This window comes from Micromys minutus (assembly GCF_963924665.1).
Source record: "Micromys minutus genome assembly, chromosome: 10".
In the NCBI taxonomy this organism is placed as follows: domain Eukaryota; kingdom Metazoa; phylum Chordata; class Mammalia; order Rodentia; family Muridae; genus Micromys; species Micromys minutus.
In genome coordinates this window covers 7,013,178-7,040,302 of record NC_137979.1, presented here as the reverse complement: position 1 = coordinate 7,040,302, position 27,125 = coordinate 7,013,178, and the positions used below count along the sequence as shown (strand labels likewise).

The following is a 27,125-nucleotide window of genomic DNA, read 5'->3' as shown; positions in this document are numbered from 1 at the left end:
CAACACCTGTGGAAAATCAAACTGAAAGCCACAAGGCCACCCCCTACCCCCCAGCCCTCAATCACCTCTGCCACTGTGCGGACCCGCACGTCACTCAGCCATCTGGCACTGGTAAAGAGAAAGTTGGCACTGTAGAGTTGCTTAAGGAAGGAGAAATCACAAGGCAGATATGAACTCCAGAGGACCTGGGGACCATTCTGCTGAGGAAGTGCCTCCTATGTCAGAATCAGCGAATGCCCACCAGATAGGGAGAAGCTAATCGTCAATTTTACATCCCCAGGAAAGACCATGCAGGGTGATGTTAGAGAATGGGGCACAGACCGATTAAAATGCTAAGCTTTATAAGTCATTGCAGTTCATACCTACCACCCCAGTGGGAAGCTTAGGTAGAGGGTGGAGTCTAGACTAGCCTGGGCTACGCACACACACCCTGGAACCTATCTATCTCGGCATGTCGGTGTATATAGAGCATTACAAAGGTGCCGATTCTCTCCAAAGTCCTGTTTATATTTAATTTGTTCTCTTTTTTGAGCTTAACAGAACAAGTTTAGATTTTATTTGCTAGGAAATTTGCCACCAGAAAGATGGTTCTGCAGAGGACTTGAGTTTGATTCACAGCACACACATGCACAATCACACTCACAATCTCTCTCTTTCTCTCTCTCTCTCTCTCTCTCTCTCTCTCTCTCTCTCTCTCTCTCTCTCTCACACACACACACACACACACACAGGCTCAAACTATCTCTTACTTCAATCCCAGGGTTTCTGGTGCCCTTTTCTGGCCTCAGTGGGCACCAGGTACGGACAGACAGACAGTAAAAGAAGCCAACTAGGCTGGTGACAGTTTGGTTGGTAGAGTGTTTACCTGGAATGTATGAAGCCCTGAGTTTGATTCCCAGTTCCAAATAAAATAGGTTGTGATGGCTGACTCACGCTTGTGATTATAGAATTCAGGAGCAAGGGTCAGGAGAATCAGAATTCAAGGTCATCGCTGGCTATGTAGAAACTCCCAGGGCAGCCTAGGCTATATGAGATCCTATCTTGAGCAAAATAAAATACATTTTAAATGTTAAAATTTAAAAACTAAAAAAGAAATTGGCTGCTAAGGAAAACAGAAAAGATAAAATGCAAATGGTCAGTATGTACTAGTTAGCCCCACAAGTAATAAAAGAAAATATCAGTAAAAGCAAAAAGAAAACTAAATTCGGAAATTCACATGCAATCCCAGCACTTGGGAGGTAAAGTCAAGGTCAGGAGTTGAAGGTCATCCTTGGCTGCATAGCAAGTTCAAAGCCAGGCTGAGCTACCTAAGACCCTGTCTTAAAAGCAAACAACAACATTACAAACTTATCTTTTATTAGTTAAGAGAAAACAGATTAAAGACATGGGTTGAAATCAAAGAGAGCAGCAATTTGGCAAAATAAGACATTGTTATCTGGCTGTAGGGCACATCCCAGTAGGCAGATGGCAAAGAGAGTGAGGCATGGGAGTCTCAGGCCAGTTTGGTCTACATCTTTGCTGGGTATGGTGGCACACACAGCTAATCATAGCACCTTGGAGGAGGAAGCAGGAGGATCAGGAGTTCAAAGTCACCCTTAGGTGCATCCAAGGCTTAGCAGTGTAGACCCAACAGGTTCACTGTACAAATGATGTACAGAAATATGGCTGCCACAAGTGAACATTCAAGAATATTCTGCATACTGTTTCCTCTGACAACTCTAAAGCAGGTGCAGTATCTAATGATAGAAGGTTAGAGATAACTATTTTGTGTGCAAGATAAAATAGTACATAACCATTAAAGGCAGTGGTAGAGGATGTGTGATGAGCCCAGAAAATGCTTCCTGTGCCTTAACTGACAACAGACCGTGAGATCTACTCTTCTAACAAATATTTGAGTGACTATGTGTGACAAAGCCCCATTTCTTATGGAGATATCTATATACCACTGCAGAGTTTACAAGCTACAACACCAAGTATGGCTCCAGTTAATAAAAAGAAGATGTGTTTAGAACGGAGTCGGTAAAGACAAACAAATTTGTCAGGAGAAAATACCCGGGGCTTTGGAGATGGCTCAGTTGGTAAAGTGCAAGAATGGGGATCTGTGCTTGATCCCCAGAATCGGTGTAAAACACGCTGGCTATGGTGGGGAGTGCCTATATCTCTAGTACTGGGGAAGCAAAGGTAGGGGGCGTCCCTGGGTCCTTACAGTCAGCCAGCCTAGTCTGCTCAGGGTGTTCCAGACCAACCAGAAGCTGTCTTCAAAAATGGAGTAAACATCTCCTGAGTAATGGCATTGATCCTGTTATCTGGCCTCCACATGCACGTGTATGTGTACAACCACACACGTGCACAGGGACCCACACGTCAGGGGTCCCTGCAGGTGTCAGACAGAGAAGTAAACTACTCCAAGAGAGAAGAATGAAAGCCTGGTGCAGATTGACTTCACCAACCTGGAGAAGACTTTGAAGGGTCTTGTAGTTTTTTCCCCCAATTTCTTAAGCCCAGTATAATTTGGAAAAAAGTTTCCTGGTGTAATACAATCCCTGTTGCACAAGGAAGTGTGATTACATTGAAATTCAACACAGGGTAAGTATCATTTCTTCCAAGAAGATGGGCTCTAAAGATATGCTACCTGTACTAGCTTAAGAGCCTAAGGCTCTGGCCTGTTCTCAGCCATTCGGATAGCATAGAGGTCATTTGGGCCTTTAGCCACCTCTGTCTTGCTTGGGGGAGCTTGGGGAAGCCTCTGGCTATAAGGGTCATTTAGATTATTGGCCACCTCCAGTCCTGGTTGTAGGAGCTTGATATGGCCTGGCCCAACAGGTCACACAGATCACCAGGCTGTTAATTATCTCCACTTCTCAGCTTTCTGGATGGAAGAAGTTTCTTTTTTTCTTTCTTTCCCATCAAAAAGACAATCCTGTGTGAATAACACTCCTTTATTCTCTGGAGACCTGTGGATGCAAGGACCTTCCTGCTATGCTTCCAACACGTGGGCACACATGGGGAGAAGAGTGTCTCTGAGCTGGGGAGTGATGGTAGGTTTTGGATTCTTTTTAATGCTTTTTCTGAGGTCCCCAAACTTGCTTTGCCATTTTAATTTGTGATTTTATTTTTTTGTGTGTGACACTGGGGTTACCCAGGACCTTGACTAGGCAAGCCAGTCTACCACCAAACTACATCCCCAACCAACACATTATTTTTGTCATGAGCATAATTCATGTTTGTGACCACAAAGAAAAAGGATAGACACTTTCAAAAGAAGGCAAGTTAAGGGCTGGGGAGATGCTTTAGGGGTTGATGTGCTTACTGACAAACCTGGTGACCTGAGTTCAATCCTCAGGAGAGAACTGAGTTCTACAAATTGTCCTCTGTCCCCAACACATGCACAGTGGCAGCTTTTTAACCACCCCTCCACACGTCACTACACAGATGAATGAATGTAATTAAAGTTACAATGCAAAAGACCCTAGGTTGGGCTGGCTCTGTGGTAAAGAGCACATGCTTTTGCAAAGGGCTGGAGTTTGACGCTCAGCACACGTGGTTCACAACCACCTGTGGCTTCAGTTACAGAAGAGCCCATGGCGTCTCCTGATCTCTGTGGGCATTGAGTATGCTGCACATACATACACAAGAGGCAACACACACACACACACACACACACACACACACACGCACTCAAATAAAATAAATCTTAATTCTTTTAAGCACACAAGCTTAGACTTCTATCGTTTCCCTCACGTCTGTAGAGAAGATGGGGGAGGTGCTGCTGGTGGGGCACCTGCAGTTCTAGGAATGGAGGTAAGGGGGTACCCAGGAGTGGGCGTGAGATCCTGATAACAGAATGACAAGTGGGAGGAAAGAAAAGTTCCCACTTCCCGATCACAAAGTCTTTCCCATGAGTCACTGTCAACTCATCCCCGGGCCGAGCCCAAGTCTGGAGTCCCCGGAACAGCAGGACTGTCGATTGGCTTAACTCAGCCCTTCCTAACCTGGCCTCTTCTTTTACTTTCTCTCTCTTTTATGGGAACAAGGTCCCACTATGGTTCAAGCCTTAGTACACAAGCTTTGCTTGACTCCATGTGCGCTCCAAATACCTCTCTCCCCTATCACATTCTGGAAGAGTCATTTGCAGTCCTCGTCTCGGCCCCACATGCTGTGTTGCTGACATTGTCACTTGTCAAGGTCACGGATGGCTGTCCACATTCAAGGCACCTTTTATTTGCTCAGCTGATGGGAATCACTTTCCTTTCTTAACTTTGGACTTCACAAAGCGCTCCCAGGCTCTCTGCCTACCCCACTGGCTGCTCCTTTGTATTCTCATCTCTCCACAGTTGTTACAGTGAACTGTGGTCTGTGGATGTTAGTTCCAACACACTTCCCTAGACTCCACTCTTCCCTGAGCCATAGCTTCTACCATGAAAACAGTCAGTGTAGCCCATCCTCACTGCCATGGCAACGGGTGATACAACTTAATGAAATCAAATTGAACAAAGGTCCATGGCTTTCATGACATTACTAGTTCATAGAAGCTTCAACTGGTGGGCATCATGACTTGAACCAAAGTAACCTTTTGCCCACTGAGAGAAGAAAGGCTGAGGGTGGATAAATCCACGGAAGAGCTGACAGAAACGATGTCAAGATTCTTAACCACAACTGGACTTTGCAGTCATTAGGGACAAGATACCTAGCTGATGGCCAGACCAGGCCAGGCACGGTGGCTCTTCTGCCATAGGCTGGCTGTGACTATCTGACCCATGCAATTGTTCAAACAGCATCCTATACTCTCACTGCCCCATCGATGACACTGTCTGCCTGTGGTCCTTCTATTTCAGCTCAGAGTGCCCTGTCTTTGTAGGGATGCAGCTGGTCCTTCGACACAGCCTTGATTCCTTTCAAACACAGCTCAGTTTAAAGCAGTAGTTGGGTGAGGAAGGAGTGAGGAGCCACCAGAGAAGAGTTCTTGTTGCTCTTCCAGAAGACATGAGTTCATCTCATAACCACCTGTGACTACAGGTCCAGGGAATCGACCCCCTCTTTTGGCCTCCAGGGGTGCACCTGCATACATGTGTCATACAAGCGCACACACACACACACACACACACACACACACACACACACGTGTGTGTGTGTGTGTGTGTGTGTGTGCACATGTTCCAAAAATAACAACAAATCTTAAAATAATGCAAGGGGGACCATTTACTCCTCACCAGAGAACCATCACCGGAGCAGGAAAGCCTGCTCCCACTTCTGTCCTGATGCTGTCCACGTTGTCATGGCAGTCGGATTACTCTTTGAAGCACAGAAATCAGATCAGTCACTAGCCTGCCTAAAACGTTCGGACTTGGAATAGAAGACTAAGTCATGTGACCTCACCTAGTCTCCTGTCTAGATTCGTCCCCTTCCCTGCCTGCTCTCTGACCACACTGCCCTGGTCTATTGTCCCATTTCATTGATAACAGGGCATTATCTGAGGTTTTCGTTTGTGTTCCTCGGTAGTCTCTCTCTGTCTCCTGTTGGAACTCCCCAGTGAGAGGCTCAGTCTCATCTGCTGCAATATTTCAGGTCCTAACACCGTGTTTGAACCAACTGCAATTTCCATTTATATCTGAGACTGTCACAAGGCAGAAAGTGAGTGTGGTTGCTGTCATAGGAATCTCTGCCCTGCTGCAGGGGACACAAGTTCCTTGACAGGCTTCTGGTAAAAACAAGAGTGTGGAGGCAAGTGAGAGGGGTTTCTGAGGAGAGTCTGTGAGGCTTTCGCGGCCAGGGTTCCAAAGGATGCATACGGCACTACCCATCGGTCTATGGAAAAAAATGTCAAAGAAAAGGGGCCTGAGAAACTACTGTCCCTGCAGTCATGGGAAGTCCCAATTCAGAGAAGCCATGGGGGCAGGGTGTGTGTCTCAAGTCACTCTGAGGCCTTTAGTCACATATTCCTGGCCTTTGGGGAGCCATATTGAGAAGCAATGGCCACTGCTGCCATGACAGGCTTCAGATGATATCTGAGGCTTTGCTGGACTGGACCACTAAGGCCCAGGCTAAGGAGGGGCTACCACACCTGCTTCCTGGAGCAACTTCCTTTCTCCTGTCTGATGGGCAAATATTTCTGGGGCCTTGGCCACAGTTTCCTGTCTTCTTCTGAGAGCAAAAGACAGTCTCAGCCATGCCCTACCAACTGATGTTATACTAAGAGAGGGCCAGAATTCTTCAGAAGACAGACTAGACATGTGCTGGTAATAATTCTGCCCTCTCCCACCCATCCCATGGTTAGCACCCCATGACTCAGAGGCAAGTCACCTGATATTTTTGTGATGGCAACTCTGGGCAAACTTGCTCTCAGCACAGTTCTTTTGAGGGGGGTCTACAGGCTTTAGAGTTTTCCACGACTTTCTGGTTGTATTGGTTGGCTTCTGTCAACTTAACATAAATCAATACATATCTGGGAGGAAGACATCTTAACTGAGAAAGTATCCCCATATGAATGGTCTGTACGCAAGTCTATAGTATGGTCTTGATTAATGATTGGTATTGGAGGATCCAGCTCACTGTGAGCAGCTACACTAGGCTTGTGGTGTGAGTACTAGAAGAAAGCAGGCTAAACAAGGCATAGAGCAACCAGTAAGCAACATCTCTCCATGGCATCCATTTCTACCTTCAGGTTTCTGCCCTGCTTCTGTTCCTGCCCTGACTTCCCCTCGGTGATAGACTATTACTTAGAAGTATAAGATGAAATAAACCCCTTTCTCCCCAAGTTGCTCTGTATCAGGATGTTGATTACAATGGAAACTTAACCAAAACACTGACCAAGGAGTCATGCCCTTTGACCTTCCATCTGTGGCTCTCCCTGGGCTCCAGTCTCATTCTCCCCCAGAATACAGCCTCTGCTGACATCCTTTCTCTGAATTATTTTCCTTCTGAGTCATCTCATATGGTTTTCCCCCTGGGAACCACCTTCATCTCCTACTATCATAGAAAGCAGCCCTCCATCTTCCCTCAGCCCCTGAACGTTGGGGTTCTCCAGGTTGCTGCCTGGATCTAACCTAGAGCCACCCTAACCACTGTATTCAACATCAATGTCTCTACCTCTTTTGAACACGCCTGATTCCTTTAATTTTCCACGTCTTCTAAAGCATTTATCACCTTCTAGCACACCACTTGAGCTTTACGTTAGCAGTGTATGTGTTTTTTATTTTAACATATATATTTAATAATGCACACACACACACACACACACACACACACACACACACACACACACCCTGCACCACAGATTGTGTATGAGTACACTTGCCACAGTGAGTATTTGGAGTCCAGAAGGCGACTTTCAGAAGTCTGCTTTCTCCATCCACCCTTATGAGGCTTCCTGAGATGAAAATTAATGTCAGGTCATCACACTTGGCATCTAGTGATGTTACCCACTGAGCCCTGGTTCTATTCCAGGACTATACTGCTGTTGTGTCTTCATTATGCTGAGTTTTGTAATCGTGGGTGAGCGGAGCCGTTCTGTATCTTAAGTCCTTTGAGCTGTCGTTAGGAATGAGTAGGTCTTTATTTGGTGTTGGGGTTGAGCCTAGAGCCTTGAACGTGTGCTCGACTGCTCAGCTATAGCCCTGGTATTATGGAGGGCGGTAGACAATCAGTGAGTGTGTACATCCTGCTGAGATGTGGCACTCTTTGAAGGTCGGGTCCAAAGCTAGGTCATCACTTGGACTCAGGACTTGGTGCAGGATTGAGTGCAGAGAAGCCATCAATAAAGCAAAGCCCTTGCCTGGGCCCTGTCATCTACAACTAAGCTTAACCTCCGGCCTCCTTAGCACAGTAGCATGAGAAGGGGTTTTGACGGAAAGAGTGGCCAGCTGGTGGCTTTGCCTTTCTCACTGTGGGTCACTCTTGGCTGCCTAGCTTGCCAGTTATGAAGTTTCTATGTGTCTTTAAAAATTAACAAAAGTGGCCAAAAAGTGAAAGCCTCAGTCCTTCTTACAAAAAGAAAAACAATAAGTGCATAGCACCCTCTCAGAGTGGGGTACACCTAGACCTTAAATCATTAATAACTCAAGAGCTAAGAAGATAGCCTTGTGGCAATTTTTGTTAGTTAAAAATCATTATGTTTAATCTTTATACACCAAGAAAACTTTGACTATTTCCATGTTACATTTTGCTTTACATGAACTTTATGCTCATTGTAAATAGTAAGATTTCAATGCATAGCATCAATCCTTTAAAAAAATCAAGTACTGACAAAAATATATTCATATAGTTTTATGCCAAATTGCTTTTAAAAATCTGTACATGAATCTCTGTTTTTTTAAAATAAAGTTGTAAGAAAAAAATTAATAAAAGAAATAAAAATGTTTAAACTGAGAGCTAGCTTATGCTCTCTGTGATGACATGCACAGGCATGCACCTGACTCTGAACTTTTACACACGCATACCTGTAGAGGTGGAACTCACGCTGGGACTTGGGATGTTGCCACTGCCCTAGGAGCTTCATACCCCCTCCTCCTCTCCTAAGAGACCAGTAGATATGCCAGCACACCAGTCTACATAGTATAGCGCCAGACAGAAGAAACATGACCAAAGACTAGCTTTTAAACACAGTGATTTGGGGCTGGTGAGATGGCCCAGTAGTAAAGGTGCTTGTCACCAAGACTGATGGCCTAAGTTCGGTCCTGGAGACTCACGGGGTGGAAGGGGAGAACTGGTTCTCTTAAGTTCTTCTGACCACCACATGCTGAATTCTACCAACTCTCATATTTCACAACCCCCAGAAAACAAATCTTAAGATTAAAAAGATAGTGTTAACATTTTAACATTCAGTATATCTTGTTCTAGCTAAATACTTATGAACAATGATGTACACAAACAAAACATTATATACAGACATAAGTTCATATAAATACACAAATAGACACAACAAAATGTGTTTGAGAAATGTTTTAATCTTTAAGCAATAAGTAAAAATTTAGATAGATTTACGCCCACCAAAATGGTTTAATTTTATAAGTAGCAGCCAACAGATTTTGAAACTATTTATTTCTTAGCAAAAACAATTTAAAAAATGAACTGATGACATTAAGAAATTGATTCCAGGGGCTGGAGAGGTGGCTCAGTGATTAAGAGCACTGGCTGCTCTTCCAGAGGTCCCGAGTTCAAATCCCAGCACCCACATGGTGGCTCACAACCATCTGTGATGGGATCTGATGCCCTCTTCTGGTGTGTCTGCGGACAGAGAGAGTGCACTCATATATAAAATAAATAAGTTAATTTTAAAAAAGAAGAAATTGATTCCAAATGGAAACATTGAGACGAAGAGCTGCTGAGATGCTTTCATTGTAAAAGCACTTGCTGTGCAGTGGAGTTCAGTCCCAAGAGCCCACATAATAGGAGAGGAAATCCTAATCCTAAGAGCTGTCTTTGGACCTTTTCAGTTGCACTGTGGCACACACATGCATCATCATCATCATCATCATACACACACACCACAACACATACATCACACATACATCATACACACACATCACGCACATACATAACACACATCACATATATCACACACATAACAAATACATCACAGACTTCACAGGCACATCACACACATATCATACAAACCCATGACACATAACCCATCACACACATACATCATACACCACATCACACACATCACCTTCATACGTCTCACATGCGCGCGCACGCGCGCGCGCACACACACACACACAGAATTAAAATATAACTTGAGATGAAGGAAGAGCTAAGAACGTGGGTAGGTAGAGATGGACAAATGCAGAAGTATAAGGAAATGCCAAGCCCCCGTGGAACTGACACTTTTCATAAGGAGAAAAAGTCAGGAAGTAGGTGAGCAGACTCCTTGTATTTTCTGAAAGGGAAGTAACAACTAACCTTAGACAGTCGTAAGTGAGGAATACTATCATTTCTGGGGTAGAAGCTGTGTGTAGACTCCCAAACTAACAGAGGCAGAAAATGGCAATGAAATGCCCAACTGAGATAGAGAAGAAGAAAAAGTTACAGAGTAAAAGAAACAAGTCAGATGGAAATCACTGTGCAAGGCGATAAACCAAACCAAACCATCACATTATGTTAAGGAAAAAAATTAAACACTGCATTGAAAGATATAGTTCAGACTAAAAAGCAACACTTGGTTATACACTCTTCAAGAGACAAGCCTAAATGTGACAGAAGATGAAAGTAACATACCAGAGAGGGACACACAACATGTTAAGACATATAACATGTTAAGACATGAAACATGCACAATAGCTAAAAGAAAATGGCCAGAATCAAGTAAAAGCAGGACGAGACTTGAAGCAAATAGCCTTTCCAAAACAAGAAGGACATTTTATCCCTAAAAGTTGTTGAACTTAAAAGGCATGTTATTTGAGGTTTATGTGCCTATTACAAAAATATAAGGCACCTCATGGGAGGTTTTTCACATATTCTGACTGGACAAGCAAGCATACTAAAAATTCAGTAAGGGTACTATTTCAGCCACTCCTTTCTTGCTGTGGTAAAACACCCAGACAGAAAGCAAGATAAGGAAGAAAAACATTTGTTTTGGCTTAGGATTCCGGTAGAGTTCATCTCACTGGGGAAAGCACAGCAACAAGCCAGGAAAACATGGTGGTAGATCAGAAAACCGGCTGATCATATTTTCATCCACATTCAAGAAGCAAAGAAAGAAAGAAAGAAAGAAAGAAAGAAAGAAAGAAAGAAAGAAAGAAAGAAAGAGAAAGAAAGGAAGGAAGGAAGGAAGGAAGAAAGAAACTCCTGGCAGTGGAATGAAGCTATAAAATCCCAAGGCCCACCCCCGAGATAAACTTCCTCCAGCAAGGCTGCACCTTCTAAAGGTTCCATTATCTCCCCAAACAATGCCACCAACTGGGACCAAGAGTTCAAACACATTTGAAGTCAGTTTGGTGAGCTCTAGAATCATCTGGGAGATGAGCCTCTGGATATGCTTATAGATGATTGTCTAGATTAATTGGGGTGAGAAGACCTGCCCACTGTGGGTGTCACTATTCCCTAAATCTTGGACTGTATAAAAGAAAGAAAGGAAGAAAGGAAGGAAGGAAGGAAGGAAGGAAGGAAAAAAGGAAAGAAGAATGGTAGGAAGAAAGGAAGGAAGAAAGTGGAAGGGAGGGAGGGAAGGAAGAAAGAAAGAAGGTGTGCTGAGCACAGGCATTCATCACTCTCTGTGTCCAGACTGTGGAGTCAATGAGACCAAATGCCTGAAGCTCATTCGAAGTCCTCAAAAGCCAGGACTTCTCACCATGGGGCACTGTACCCTTGAACCAAAATGAACCCTTTCCCCTTTGAATTACTCCTTGTCATGGTATTTTGTTACAACTAGAAAAGTAGCTGAGATATATACAAAGCCTTGCATAACACACCAAGAACACCTGATCAATAAACACATATAAAATGTTGCATCCAGTAACGAAAGATTGTAGACTATTGTAGTCCATGTATATACATGGACCATTTATAAAAATTGACCATATGCCAGACAATGCAACCTTAGGAAACTTGAAAGCCTGGCGTTACCTATCATTCATCAACATGGCATGCACTAGACACCTGGAATATAGCTATATTCCTCTATATAGTCCTATGATGATATTGCATGTGGAGGAAGGGGGATGTAAATACTTACTTATCCTCATTACACATGTTTCAGATAGATTACATTAAACTAAAAGGTGATAAAATTAATTTTTTCCTGATTCTTTTTATTTAAAAAAATTAAGTGTGTGTGTATGTACACACACAGTACACAACAGCATATGTGTGAAGGTCAGTGGACAACATGCAAGAGTCTGTAGTCTATACCTTCCTTTCATTGTTTTCAAGCATCCTTATGTCCTGAGCCATCCCATTGGCTCCAGCCTTTTTACTTTAGAAAACAGTTATTAACAAATTAAAGACAACACATGGGTTTACATTGTGTTTCCACTAAATAGCATCAGCACAGGGAATATCCTTTGACCATAATGCAACTAAGTCGGACTCAGTAGTGAAACACACAACTCAAAAACAGCAAAAAATAAGAATATCCAAGCACTATTATTGAGAAACATACCTCAAACTTTTGTCTCATATCGAAGAAATAAAAATAAAACTCAGAAATATTAGATTGAAAAATAATATTTAATATCAAATTTTATGGATATACTACTGCATTGAAAGCAAGGGCTACACACTCCAGTTCAGAAGACAAATCCAGACCACGGGTCAAGTTTGTAAATAAAGTTTTTAAGACACATTCTGCTTTGTCCTTTTTTTTTCTTTATTGACTATTATTTTGTACACAAAGAAAAAACCATGTTCATATCCATCATGAACAACAAAAACTTAAAAATGCAGAACTAGAAGGCACGCATCCTTCATGAAGCAAAGCTGTGCTAAAGGCTGCAAACATTCCATTTTTAAAATACGTACTTTCATTTTCTGACGTTTGCTCTTCATGTCTTCAGAGTGTCGCGGAAGATCGCAGCCTGCGGTGAGTTACAGTTGTGTTTAGAGTCCCAGCTCACTGTGTTGGGAAACTTGCCATTCCACACCCAGCTTGGTTTGGAGGAGGTAGTACAGGGGGAGGAGCTTGTTCTTGGGGAGGCTGAGCACCAAATCCACCCATGTGAGCAGCAGAAGGTGATTGATTGATCGACTCCAAATCCCTGTTGGTTCTATGGCCGCCCATATACTCCACAGGGAGGTACTTGCCACCCGTTTGCCGTATACTGTCTGTACTGTTGTGAGTTTCCATACTCTAGGCCCAGATGACTGTAGTCAACCCTTCTGTGAGTAGGGCTCTTATTTATCATTGTCTACGTTTATTGGGGTGGTGATACCTGTTGGAAGTTTTTAATCATACTAGGAGAGTCTTTACCCCAATAGCATTTAACCATACGTCCTTCACAGTACCATTCAGAGAAACAATGGCGTGGGCTGCACTTTCATGAGCTGAAAATCTGACGGACAAATAGCCCTTCTCTGGAAAAACTCTTACTTTCGTAATTTGTCCAAATGGTGAAAATGTTTGTCTTGTAATTGATCAATTAGCCCCGGAGCAATTCCTCCACAGTACACAGTACAGGTTTTGGGGCTCGACTGGTTTACTACATCTTCAAATCTCAACTATTAGTGTTAGTTTCTTGTGTACTTTTAGGGGCAGGTGGTTTACACGAGCCCAATTGGTTCTGATTTGTCGACCTCCCAACTACTGACACCCCCCATATGCACAATTGCATTCTCTGCATCCAGTGCGTTATACAAAGACGCAAAACCATACACAGCCTTTCCAGTTGCCATATCTTTACCTGGGCATCTAATCTTTTACCAAAGGGGGCAAATGCTGATTTGATATCTTTTGTTGTAATTTATCGACTCAAATCTCCAACAAACACATGGAAGTGATTGGAAGTATCTTTTTTTTCTGGCTACGTGGTGTTGTTGCTCAGTTTCCTTTGACCTCCTTTCCCCATTTTTTTCTCCCATTCATAGCAGCTAATGCAGCAGCTGCACCTCTGTGTTCATAAAATTCCACAAAGCAATACGGGTCATTGCTTGTATGCTGTTTTCATTTTACAGCTTTTATGGGGTCCGATCGGACTGAACAACTGAAGAATAAGGACTTCACATCTCTGGAGAGGTTACCTACGAATAGTCAAGGGCTGCCCATTGTCTTCCATCACGGTGGGTATGACAGAGTGATCCTGGGACAAGGGGGAGGGGAGGGATGGGGGAGGGGGGACTCTGGGCACCAGCTGGGGACAGAGGAAAAGGTACTGAACCCTGCTCTTGGGTTCACTCCCCCCAGCCCACTCCAGACACTGCCTGCTTTCTTGGTTTTTGGAACAAGCTCTCATTTTAGCCTGGGTGGCTCTTTAACTCACTATGTAGCTTAGACTGGTCTAGAACTTGCTATGATCTTCTTGCCTGAGCCATCCAAGTGTTGAGATTACAAGCATACGTTACTACTTCTAGAAAGATACATTCCTTTTTTTTTTTTTATTAATTTGATGCCTATCATTGCTTTTGCTGTACATTGAGAAGATCATGTTCTATAATTGTGAGAGAGCTACCATTCCAAATATATCCACATCTGCCCTTTATGTGATTTGATATCGTATATGCCACTATATATATATATATACATATATATACATATATATATACATGTATATACATATATATACATATATATATATATATCTAACATACATAGTGATTCAAACATCACTAAGTGGCACACATTAAACAGAGAAGCTCATATTTAAATTTTTTATTACATTAACTTATTTGTGTGTGCAGTGTCTCTGGGAGTGTACCATGGCACAAGTGTCAGAGGATGCTGTGGGAGTTAGTTCTTTCTCCCTACCATGTGTATCCTGGGCATAAAACTCAGTTTATCAGGCTTGGCAGCCAGTGTTTCTTTTCCACTGAGCCATATCTCTAGCCCAAGAAACTCATATTTTAAAAGTCATATATTAGCAAAATATGGAAATGGAATGACAAATTAACAGAAAATTATACCTTCAAAATTGACATAAGAAGAAATAAAAATACATGTATAAGTTTATAGCCTATATAATCACCATAGCCAGCAAGAGAGCTCTGATTCCCGGACGGCCACAGGGCTGTGCTCTACTAAACACACATGGCTCCTGCGTGTGAGACTCTTCTAGAAAGCACAGCATGAGATGAACCTGTGATACCAAAACTGAACAAAGCACAGGTAAGATACTACCACCAGAGACAGCGAGACTGTTGTCTCGACCACGGCTTCTGTGGATGGAATGAGGGCATGTAAATGTGTATGTAAATGTACATGTAAATGTGCATGCAAATGTGTATGTGAATATGTATGTAAATGTGTATGCAAATATGTATGCAAATATGTATGTAAATGAGGGTTTTAGCCTTGTCCCCTACTCAGCAAACTATTCTTAATAAGAATGGATATGTGGATCAATGAATGGTATCAGGATAACATTTATCAACTGAAATTTTCCCAAGCAAACCAAGACACACACCTCCTTAAACCTCTGTGGAACAATTAACACAGATCCAGCCTGAAAATTCTTAGTAAACCTGGGAATCAAAGGGGACTTCCTTAGTCTGCTAAAGCGTATCTTCTGCCATCTGAGAGGAAACACTGTGGTTCACCGTGAACGGTGAGATACTTTTCTCTGAGGTCTGTAACAAGATGGGAATGGTGACTGAGAACATGAGGTCATGGAACATGAAGCAAGGGGTGACTCGAGGGGGCCTGTCCTGTGCAGCAAGGAAGGGAAAAAGGAATAGGGTGCGTGGAAACAGAAAACGTAGACAGAAATCATTACTACGGATCGTCTGTGTAGATCCAATGGAAGCTACAGAGGAGGTTTCAGTTCATGAGTAAATGTTATAACTTTGATGGATGTGAGATTAAGCCATAAGAATCACTTATATTTATCTATATATACACTTAGGGGCTCACTAACTTCACATTTGAGAAGAGGCTTTGCTTATGAAAATATTTCTGAACACTGAGATTTAAATCTTGTAAAGGTTGTATAAGCCTTGTGCTGAGGGAAAAACTTCCAACTTTCCTGAGATATTTTAAGACATATTTTTATTTTATGTATATAGGTGTTTGGCCTACATGTGCACTCTGTGCATGTCCTAGAAGCCAGAGGAAGGTGTCGGATGTCCTGGAACTGGAATTATAGATGGTTGTGAGTTGCCATATGGGTGCTGGGAATCCAGTGCAGGCCCTCTGTGTCTGGCTGCTGAGCCATCTCTCCAGTTCCGATTGAGAAATACTACAGAAATAAAATCAGAGATGCTGTGTTCTTTCTTTTCAACTTTTTAATTGCAGCTTTTTAGTGTGTGTGAGCATTAGCGTTCACACGGGTGCACACACACATGTGCACACAGAAATGTGCCTGCTGATGTGGACTAGTGGCAGTCGGAGAATTACTTGTGTCCCTTCTCCCACCATGTAGGTGCTTGGGATTGAACTTTGGTCATCAGGCTTGGTGGGAAGCGCCTTTACCCACTGAGCATCTCATTTGGGTGGATGGTTCAATGGGTAAAGTGTTTGTTGAACAAGTATGAGGACCTGAGTTTGAAGAACCTGCAACGCATGGATAAATTATGGATATAGATATATAGATATGTGCATTATATAGAGGTACAAATCCATAACCCCAGAGATTGTCGGGGAGGGGTGCAGACAGATTTTCCCAGTTGTTGGCCAGTCAGTCTAGCCAGCTGGCAAGCTCCAGGTTCAATCGAGGATCTCATTTCAAAACATAAGAATGAGAGTGATAGAGGCTCTTTGGGGCACACACACACACACACACACACACACACACACACCATACCACATATACACACACCACACACATTCACACACACACACACACACACACACCACATACACACACCACACACATGCACACACACCACATCATACACACACATACACACACATACACACACATACACACACATACCACACATACACACCACACACCACACACACACATAATACACACACATATAACACACACACCATACTACACACTTACACATAACACACACACATAATATACATCATACACATGCACACACACACAAACCATACCACACACACATAACACACACCATACTATACACACACACACCACATACACACACACCACATACACCACACACACACACACACACACACATAACACACTCACATACACACAAACACATACATAGAAACCCATGAAGGAAAAAGACAAGATGGGAGAATTTTCTATACCATATATCAAGATGTATTATAAAGACTTTTATAGTGATGTGATGTTGTTAATTCAAAGAGGGGTGAGTGAAAAAGTGTAACAGAATAGAGGAAAGACCCACACCCACATTATGTGAACCTTTGAAAATGGGACAGAGGCAGCAATGCAATCAGCAGAGAAAGGCAGCCTTTGAAACAATAATGTTGGGACAAATGAACATTACTATGGAAGTGATTCAATCGAAGCCTAGCTCATACACTTCAGATTGATTAAAGGGGTCAGTACGAAAAGTAAAACCACAGAACTTTGAGATAGCTCAGAAGAAAAAATCTTAGGACTCTGAGGTTCATATGGAATTCCTACACAAGACAGAGATATCTGAAGAGAGAGTTCCAGGAGGAATCGAAGAAATTAGCTGTGGAACAAACAGGAAGCCTGGCCTTGGCTGAGTCAAAGGGAGACAACTTCCAGAAAGGCAACACTGAAGACAAAATGATTCTTTACAAAGTTTGTGAGGGTTCACTTTTGCTATGAAGGGCTGCTTGCTTCCTCTAAGAGTTCAGAGACTCCCTAGCAGGCTCTACCATTACAATAAGTATGGGCACAATCGGTGGACCATAGCTCCTGCAAACCCTGATACTACACTTGAGGCTTCCATCTGGAGCCACGGGTTCAGCTGCAGGCACCTGTGTCCCAATGCCTTCATTCCTGGAATAGCAAGGAAAAGGATGGGTGCCCAAGTTCTTTACAGCTCTGGGCTATGGGAACTCAGAGAACAAAGGTCTAGGAGAGCTGCTCGGCACTTCGGAAAAACTTCTGGAATCATAGAGTTTTCAGAGAGATATCCAATTTCCCTGAGTAAGCTGAGTGTACTAGAAAACCAGACGAGGTATGGAGGAGGGAGGGGCAGATGCTATGCTAAGCCCAGGGCAATGGGCATTGCAGCCCAGTTAGTGGCGTATGGGAGGTGTACATGTTACATAGCTGATCCAGGCATAGCCAAGTCCAAGGGGCACCATGTGAGGACCCGAGGGCTCCTGGCTCACAGCTTTCCATATAAACCTACTCTGAGGGGTCTGGGGAGATGGGGTGGTGGTGGAGCTTGAGAAGACTCAGAACTACTAAGTATCTTTTCTTGATCTGTAATCTTTCTGACAAGTACATCAATGTATGTGCCATTTTCTGGAAATTACCATTGGTAAAAGTCATTAGTGTTCTTATTTTCTTAACTGAAATAGAATTGCATCAGCAGCCCCTCCCCTCCCCCTCCCAGTCTCTCCTGTCTCCCCTTAACCTGCTATCCTATTCATTTGATTATTACCTATATATATAATAACATATATAATCAAATGTATATTAATAATATTAATATATAAATAATAATTGTATAATAATAAAAATATATTATTGATTTGATTGTTACCTATACATAGTTTCATGGCTGATTACTCTGCACTGAATAACCAAAAAGAGGCCTTGGGAGAGGCTAATTTTTCTACCAATTATTAGTTGCCTATTGTTCTTTGTCTAGGGAGAGATCCACAAATTTCCCCTTTCACATTGGCATATCCATTGATATTACACTAGTTCCAGCCTTGTTTGTGTAGTCACTGGAAACCTAGCCAGTTATCAAGGCTCGTGAGGTCTTGGATCTTAGAAAATGACCTATTACTGCTGCTTTAATAGACCAGTGTAATTCCTTACTATGTTCTAGTCTTATCCTTACACCTGCAGAGAAGTTTAGCTACCACCCCTCACCAAAGAAACGTCTCTTTACATCAGGTGGAGACCATCACAGAGAACCATAACTGGACACAATGAGGAGGCTGTGGGGGTCCCCGGCCCCAGTGGATACACTTACATCGGAGCTTCAGCACCTGTGGCTCAGGGAACATCATGGAAGGAGATGAGAAACAGTCTCTCCACGGACAGACTATGAAAGGGCATTTGCAAACGTCCCCTCTTACTCCACAAAGGAAAAGAAGAGCTGGCTATCTGCTGGGGACAGTGGACACGGGGAGGACAGCCAGGCTTTATGCTCACGTGAACCTGTCTTTGCCCAGGCTCAGCCATGTTTTGGTTCTGCTGTATTGATAGGAACTAAGACCCTGAAGCTGCTCCTTCTGACTCTGCCGGAGAGGCAGATCGACGTTTGTCTGGCAACATCATCCGCACAGCTAAGGAGCCACCATTACCCACCTGGATGAGCATTTGCTGGGGGCCTGAAATAGTGAGTCCTTAGCATTTAAGCCTCAGATTGTTTACCCTTTGAGGCTAGAGAACATGGAGCTGAAGACTCTGCATCTTTGCCCTTTCCCTTGGCTCTTGGTTTTGTCCAAGACAAGATATGGCAAACAGAGCAAGAATGCATGTTCCATATCTTCTCATCCCCAGTAGGTAACAAGGGAATGACAGGCCCTGTCGAAAGAGTGACAGATCCATCAGGCATTAGGGACGATAGAAACAAGATGGCCACTCCCAGTTACCAGTATATTAGAAACACCCGCAGCCCCGACCCCATCTGTTCGTGAGAGCATTTCTTCTGCTTTGCTCCAGATCATCCTACAGGGCTTAGTGGTTCCTTCTGCCTGCCTTCTCAACAGTAGCTCTGTTAGGCTGCTTCATACGTGAGGCACAATGCCAGTGGACAGCAGGAAGGCAGTGGGCCCCAGCATTGGAATTCTGAGCTCTCCTCCTGCATGAGAAGCACTTGTTCTCAGACTCCATATTCTATAGTGCAAGAGCAAGAACCCAGATGTGCCCTTGGCCTGGGTATAAGTCAAGCTGCCTAAGTGTGTCATTCTGTACCTGTCTTTGCTATCAGAATGGGGCCAGTGGCCATGTACAAGGATCAGACTGGGAGTGGGGAAGCCTGTGTCCCTGTAGCATAGGATGGAAAGTTGAGAGAAAATGAGTGAAATCCTGGGGAAGGCCTGCAGGCAGAGCCTGGCTGGACAGCAGTCCAGGCCTTCCTATCCAGACTACCCAATGGGCCTTTTCCTGGACCCCTCTCTCTCAAGTGGGCACAAAATACCTGATGACACCCACTGAGCCATCCTGGGGCCCCAAGATGTCTGCTGTAGAGGCTAAACCAGGCTATGTGGTCAGGGCTGATAGCGGAAGTGCAACTGAGGTCATGGGCAGACAATATCTGTCATGTGATGCTGTGGAGAGAGTGGCAGGGGAGCTTGTCATAGCAACTGGGGCCCAAGTCCCTGCCAGTGGTGGATGCCTCAGAAAATTCCACTGGGCTATGGGGGCGGATGATGACAATAAACAGGTGTGACTTTCTAGTCTCACTCCTACAGTGAGAATCCTGACATTGTCATATGGTGGACCTAGCAAAGCCAAGAGATCATGTAGATGAGGCTTAGAGTACACAGAACCTCCAGGGCCTCTGTTGCTACAAGCTCTAGAAAATTCTTCAGATGGCTTTTGGGGTCTCAGCCTAGCCAAGGTCTCTGTCAGATATGCCTTAGCCAAAAGCACATGAAGCTGTGGATTTGGAGATAGCAATCAGCCCGCCTATGGAAGAGGCTCTCTTGGGACGGGCTGACGCAAGTGTCAGAGGCAGAATCATCTCCTAGGGGTTACACACCACCAAGGCCCACGGGGAAAGGAGGAAGTGGGTTTCTGTGATTTCACCAAAGCTGTTCCTGTAGGTTAAGACCTCAAAGGAGACTCCCAAGGAATCTCAGGCTCATCTTCTTGATGAGATGATATCACAGAGGTGACAGGTGCCCAGCCACATGCAGCAAGGACATCTGGGTGGCCCTCTGACAATCACATTGGCTTTCAGGAATAGGTGTTTTCATTGCCCCTGGTTCCTTAGACAGCAGTAGGTGCTGGGCTGCACAGAAAGGCATTCCTCTGGGAGCGGCCTGTACCACATCTGCCTCCTCTGAGCATGCCTTTGCTCCTTTCCGAGCCCGTTCTCTTGGGCCCAGCAGTTTACCATCAGAGGCTTAGGTCTTCCCAACTAACTCACTCTCTGACATAAAGCTGTGAAACCCCTCAAGGTCACCCAGGACAATGAGCTCAGGCAATCCAACCCTACCGCCTCTCTCACCTCTGACCCCATCATCCTCAGAGTGTGACCTTTCTCACAGAGGACAAAGAGGCCATTTTTCCCCTCTTTCCATCAGACCCAGGACTCTAACACACTGCACTTTCCCCAGCAGACAGGTGTGACTCTCACAGGCAGCCTTGTCCTAAGGCTCACCTCGGGGTTGGTGTGACCTCTGGTGATGAGGTCTTCCCTGTTCAAGTCCCCTCAGGCATGTTATATTCATCTGCTAGCTGGTTGTCTTGTACTGACAGCTGGTCTCATCAGATAGAAAGTGTGCCTGTCTGGAAAGATCCTTCTCTGACTCGAGACTATGCTAGCTGCCCCCAAATACCAATTCCAAGGTTATAGAGACGGCTCAGCTGTTAAGAACAATTGTTGCTTTTGCAGAGGACCAGGGTTCAGTTCTCAGCACCCACATGGTAGCTTACAACTACCAGTAACTCAGGTTCCAGGGGGACAACACCCACTTCTGGCTTCTTAGGCAGGCACTCGGCACACAGGTGTACATGCAGGGCCAAATACCATACATACAAAGTGAGAAAAAAAATTAAAGGGGGAACAAACTTTTTAAAAGGACAGATTTGAAGAGTTTTCTGCTCTCCCTCCTACCCCAGTCATTCCTCACTCCAAGGCCAACAGCACCACATTCTCCTCATCCTCCGAGCACCGCCAGCTCCACCATCTCCTAAGCTGTTCCTCTGTGCCGTTTGGCCTCTGAGCTAGTCACATTCAGTCCTGATGATGTCATCTCTTAGCGCCTTGAGACCAGCCTCTTTAAACCCCAGTTTCTTCATTTATGAAACAGAAAAAAAATTACAGTACTGCCTCATTAGCCCATCGTGAAGAATAAAAGCAATTAACCGTGACAAGGACTTGGCTTTTAGCACCTTCTAAGTGCCCCCACTATAAACTTAGACAACCCTAAGTGCTATCTGGATCTTTCCACCAGCATTAGAACCTCCCTTCAGGTCCAGAGGAGTCACTCAACCCCTTCACTATGGTTTCCCAATGTTTTAGCCATCGCCTCAAACTAGATAAAGCTTCCCGGGACACTTCACTATATCTTCCTCTTGCAGGGAACCCACGGGTCTCAATGCTACTAGCATGAAGCCCCTTCCCTTTTAATAAACGTTATCTACTTTCACTGATTCAAAGTGTTGTTATTAGCACGTGGGATAGCTTTTTGTCATGTTAACCAAGTTCTTTCAAACTCCTGGGCTCAGACAATCCCCCTGCCTCCGAGTGGCTGACTATAGATATGCTGCAGCCTTATCCAGTGTAGTATCATGTTCCAAAGAAGAAACAAACCTACCAAAGCCAATGTTCCCTCTTCCCCTTTTTTCTTAAAAAGAAAAAAAGGTTTCTTTTGTATGTGTGGCATACGTGTTACATATATACCACATGGGTACATGTATGGTATATGTTTGTGTATGGTGTATGAATATACATGTACATATATGTGTGTGCACATGTGATGTGGGATTCTGTGCACAGCCAGTGAGCCCTATAATCCTCCTGCTTCTGGCTTACAGTGCTGGGGTTATAGGCACACATGGCTATACCTGGCTTTTAATATGACTGTTGAAGATTCACATACTCTGACCCACTAGCCATTTTCCCAGCCCACCATTTTTTTTTTTTAATCACTAGTGTTCATAGTACAAAAGGGACGGTCTCATTATGACACTTTCACAAACGTAGATCCTAAACCTTGCTTCTTCCAGCATTGCTGCTGGAGGGGCTCCCGTGATACAGCACAAACCTGGGAGTTTTAAGGAGGCAAACACTACATGTCAGAGTGTTTGGTCACCACACCTTTAAAATTCATCGTTTCGAATTTTCTCCAAAAAGCTTGCTTACATAGGAAATAGAAAATCTTCCTCACTGAGGAATCACATAGTACATGCTTCTGTCCCCAAGACGCTTACATGGAAAATAACAGCCGGGAACAGTGGAGAGGTCAGGAAACAAACCCTCATCTCTAGGGCAAAATCAGAGCTCCTTGTATGCCACCGAGGGTCTTGTCAAAATGAAAGTCTTTGGTTCTGAAAGCCAAGAATGGAGTGCTGACAAGGACCGTTGGAAGAGGAACAGAGCATTAGGCTACCTGTCCCTTGAGGCTAAGGTCTGTTCTGTTTATGACACATGCACACAGCTTATTTGGTTAAGTAATGCCTCCTGGACACCCAAACTGGTCCCCAAACTCCTGCTCGCTCCCTAGTGAGATTCCCCTTAAGTGTGGAGTATACTCTGAGCTGCATCCAGGGGTCCAGTCTCCTAGTATCAGGTCTGCTTGGTTGAAACAGAGTATAAGGGCTGCAGACACCCTCTCTTTGATCAGTCCATGCTTCCCTTGCCGTCTCACCCTTATCTTTTACCATAACTGCTCCTGTTTTGAAGACAGAAGCACCCAGTTTCCCCTACCTCAGCATAACGTGCTAGCCTTCATCTTCTTGTGCTGATCACATCACACCACAACCCGACCCAAACCCTGGTTTCTCTACCATGCCTCTGTTTCCCTGCACCTCAGCCTAGCCACCTTGAAGAAATATTTACCCAGCCTCATCACACCCATATTTTTACCAAAACTCCATCTATGTGCTGTGGTCTGCCAACCTGTCCCACAGGGAAGGGGACCACCCTATCCTTCAGGAACTGTCCCCTGGCTCTCCACACTCCTGGATTTGCCACTTTCTCTTTTCTCAGGTCCTTTGAGAACTTCCCATAACCGTCCCTGTTTGCTTCCCACCTCTACAGGCCTGATCTGCAAGCCAACTCCCATTCCATTCATGCTCCAGGGCTGACTGGGATAGAAATCCCTCAGTATGGCTTTCCTTCAGGGAGTTGCTCTCTTCTCTCTACTTGCCCTCCCCGCTCAGATTTGTCTGTGTCACCTGCTAAACCATCCCGGAGCTCCCAGTAAGGAACACTGTTCTCAAGGTCCACCTTTGTCCTTAGGTCCCCAAGCCTAATTATCAGAAGGATAGCCTAGTGTCAGCAGCCATATCATCAGGGGTTTTGTCCTCTAGATGTGGGCCTTAGTGCATTGCCCTCCTGCCCCGAGACTAGACCAGTGAAAGAGTGAGCTGAATTCCATATCCACCTGCAAGGAATAAGGGTCAGCGGGGAAGCTGCCTAGATTAGCCAACCCATGGAAATTTAACCATGTGCCAGAATGCCTACTAAGTTCCAGTCTGCCCCACAGACTCTGGTGGCCTTGTCCACAAGGTAGGGAATTCAGTTAGGGTCAAGTTTGTACAAGGGATGGTAGAACCCTGTTCCACTGCACAAAAAGTCCAAGCTGGCTCAGAGCCAGGCTACTTCCTCCCCCCCCCCACCTGTTTCCATTCTGTCCACCTTTGTGACAAAGGCAGAGGATGGCCTTTGAACAAGCAGTCTTTCTTCCCATGTCTATAATTGTGAGTACTAGAAAGTGATGAATAAGTCTGTGGTTTGCTGTGGAGGTGCCATGTCAGATAAAGCTGCTTCTGATACCTGCCCTTCCCCCCTACCCCACCCGGCCCCACCCCACTCGTTTCAATGAATACATATAAGGTGGAGGCTCCCGTGGCTTCTTCAGAACCCCTTGGAGGACCAGAACGAGACAATGGTTCTTGCCAGCTCTACCACCAGCACCCTCTCTATGCTGCTCCTGCTCCTGATGCTCTTCCACCGGGGACTCCAAGCTTCAGTCAGGGGTTCAGATACCTACCATTTAACCAGCACGTTGAATTGCAGATCCATTGCCAGAGAGATCATGTGGAGCTTCTCAGTGAGTAGCCGGCCGGGGTTGGCCTGATGCAGGCTGGCTCCAACAGGTGCCTCAGACCAATAAGTCTCACGATTCTTCCTCCCCGTGTCTCCAGGTGTCTGAATCCCCTAATGCTGATGACAGTGCCAATCTGAGGGTAAGAGCCCTGCTCTGGGGCATTCTTGGCTTCCATCTATCTCCTCCTGCCTGGGTGACTTCAGCTATGCCACTCCATCCTGCCTTGTTTCTATTTTTTATTATTCTATCTCAGAGGAGTTGTTAAGGAAATCATCAAATGACTCTCCAAGCCTCAGCAAATGCCACATCCAGCTGTAATAATGAAAGTTACATGTTAGGATATACAATGAAAAGACAGCTGTGGGTGAGCCCTGCCACAGGCCTCTGGCTCCACTTTCAGTGGGGACATTGTGGGCCAGCAAATGAGCTGCCTTCTGTGACGGCCTTGTGCTTTTCTTCCTCCTCCAAAACCGAATTTGTCTTTTCCACTTCAACCAGCCCCAGACATTACAACTGGCAGATAGTTTCCTAGTTCTAGTTAGAATCAATGGTTCTGTCCCATTTTAATTTGTTTGGACCTAACATGAAGTTCTTTGCAAGCGTCTGCGTGTCTACATTTCTCCTCCCTAGGGACAAGTTGAAGTCCTTAGGATTTTCTTCTAGGTATCTAGAAATTCTTAATTAAATTAAAGTATTAACCTTGGTTTTTGGCATGTTGGGCATGAGGTTTTTTCTTAGCCAATCTTCTGCCTTTTCTAGAACTTGTCTGGAGGGATGTGTTTTCCTCCAGTACAGACAGATCTGCCTAGATCCTTCATACAGCCCATAGGCTGCCAGAGGTTAAGACCTGGTGCTCTGGAGAAGGAGGCTTTTGTCCTGGATGTGTACTAGCTTTTAGCCCCAGGATAAGGAAGGGACCAGGAATAAGGCTGTTCAAAGAAACCTCTAACAGCAGGTGTACCTCCCCAGTTCTCACCTCCTCAGCTCTCACCTCCCCAGTTTTCACCTCCCCAGTTCTCACCTCCCCAGCTCTCACCTCCCCAGTTTTCACCTCCCCAGTTCTCACCTCCCAGCTCTCACCTCCCAGCTCTCACCTCCCCAGTTCTCACCTCCTCAGCTCTCACCTCCCCGGTTCTCACCTCCCCAGCTCTGACCTCTCCAGTTCTCACCTCCCAGTTCTCACCTCCCAACTTTCACCTCCCAGCTCTCACCTCCCCAGCTCTCACCTCCCCAGCTCTCACCTCCCTAGCTCTCACCTCCCCAGCTCTCACCTCCCCAGTTCTCACCTCCCCAGTTCTCACCTCCCCAGTTCTCACCTCCCATCTCTCACCTCCCCAGTTTTCACCTCCCCAGTTCTTACCTCCCAGCTCTGACCTCCCCAGTTTTCACCTCCCCAGTTCTCACCTCCCAGCTCTGACCTCCCTAGGTCTTACACAAAGATTCTTTGCCCTCTTAGAATAAGACCCTGCGGAGAGTAAACCTTTACGAATTCCTAGAAAGCCATAGGAAATTTGATCCTGAGGACAGAGCCGGCATCAGGTCCAATCTGCAGGTGTGTGAGGTTGCTGGGGGTTGAGGGATCCCTGCCTTTTCCTTCCCCGGCATTTTTGGAGAGGAAAGTAAGGCCTTCCTTTTAGAGGAACCTGACTTACGTTGGTTTTCCCCACAGAATCTTAAGTGTTGCCTGCCCGCCGCTGCGAATGACTCTGAGGTAAGTGGCCCTTCCTTCCATGCGCTATACAGTCTGTGCCCTTGCTCAGGAGCAGACTCATAGCTTGCAATGGCCCCCGGCAGCCCGTGCACATCTAACGCCTCCCTTTTCGGATCTTCACAGCTGCCAGGTGTCTACAATAAAAATCTGAAAGACTTTGAGAAGAAACTGAGATTCTATGCGAACCAACTTCAAGATCTTCAGCCAGTGCCAATCTCTAGACTACCTCGGCCCACGTCTGGCTCCATCACGTCTCGTCCTGTGGCCCTGGAATGTTAGACAGCAGGAAGAGCAACCAGTCTGAATGTTCCTCACGGCCCATGCCCAGGAGGATTTCACATTTCCTTATACCATCAGATACCTTATCAATGTATCTACTTTCCGAAATGTGCAGCTCTCCTTCGGCCTTTCCTAATTATGTGTCTATTTTATTCCATTAAGGCTATTTATGTATTTATTTATTTATGTATTTATTTATTTATTACCTTCTGCAGTGTGAAGTATATCTGTTTTAGCTGAGGAAGAATTTCTCCCTGTTTTGAAAAAAAAAAAAAATTCCAAGAGAGACTTGGAGTGTTCATTTGTCCCTCATGTTTTAAACAGGCTTTTTAACCCTTGTGGAAATAAATAACTTTGAACAAATTGGTTTTGTTTTGTTCAGTTTCTTAGTTTGGCATCGTCTCTGTGACAGTCCTAGAGGACACTTGTGCAGACATCATCACAAGTGACTGCACACCATGTAACATGTACCAGACCTTGGTCTAGGCATTTAACCTGTACTAT

At 44.8% G+C, this 27,125-nt stretch overlaps 1 protein-coding gene and 1 pseudogene across 2 annotated transcripts; one reads left to right on the top strand and one right to left on the bottom strand.

Moving 5' to 3' along the window:
• Window positions 1–12,547: 12,547 nt before the first annotated feature.
• On the bottom strand, window positions 12,548–13,706 carry LOC308426378 (nucleolysin TIAR-like; annotated as a pseudogene). Its single transcript has 2 exons — window positions 12,867–13,706; window positions 12,548–12,809 (listed from the first exon to the last, which is right to left on the bottom strand). The product of its transcript is annotated as a nucleolysin TIAR-like (transcript).
• Window positions 13,707–24,469: 10,763 nt separating this feature from the next.
• LOC308426300 (interleukin-3-like) lies at window positions 24,470–26,621 on the top strand (the record flags this gene model as incomplete). Its single annotated transcript, XM_080924036.1, has 5 exons — window positions 24,470–24,634; window positions 24,729–24,770; window positions 26,088–26,183; window positions 26,301–26,342; window positions 26,466–26,621. The coding sequence occupies 5 exons, from the start codon at window positions 24,470–24,472 to the stop codon at window positions 26,619–26,621; spliced, it is 501 nt and encodes a 166-aa protein (XP_080780162.1).
• Window positions 26,622–27,125: the final 504 nt, after the last annotated feature.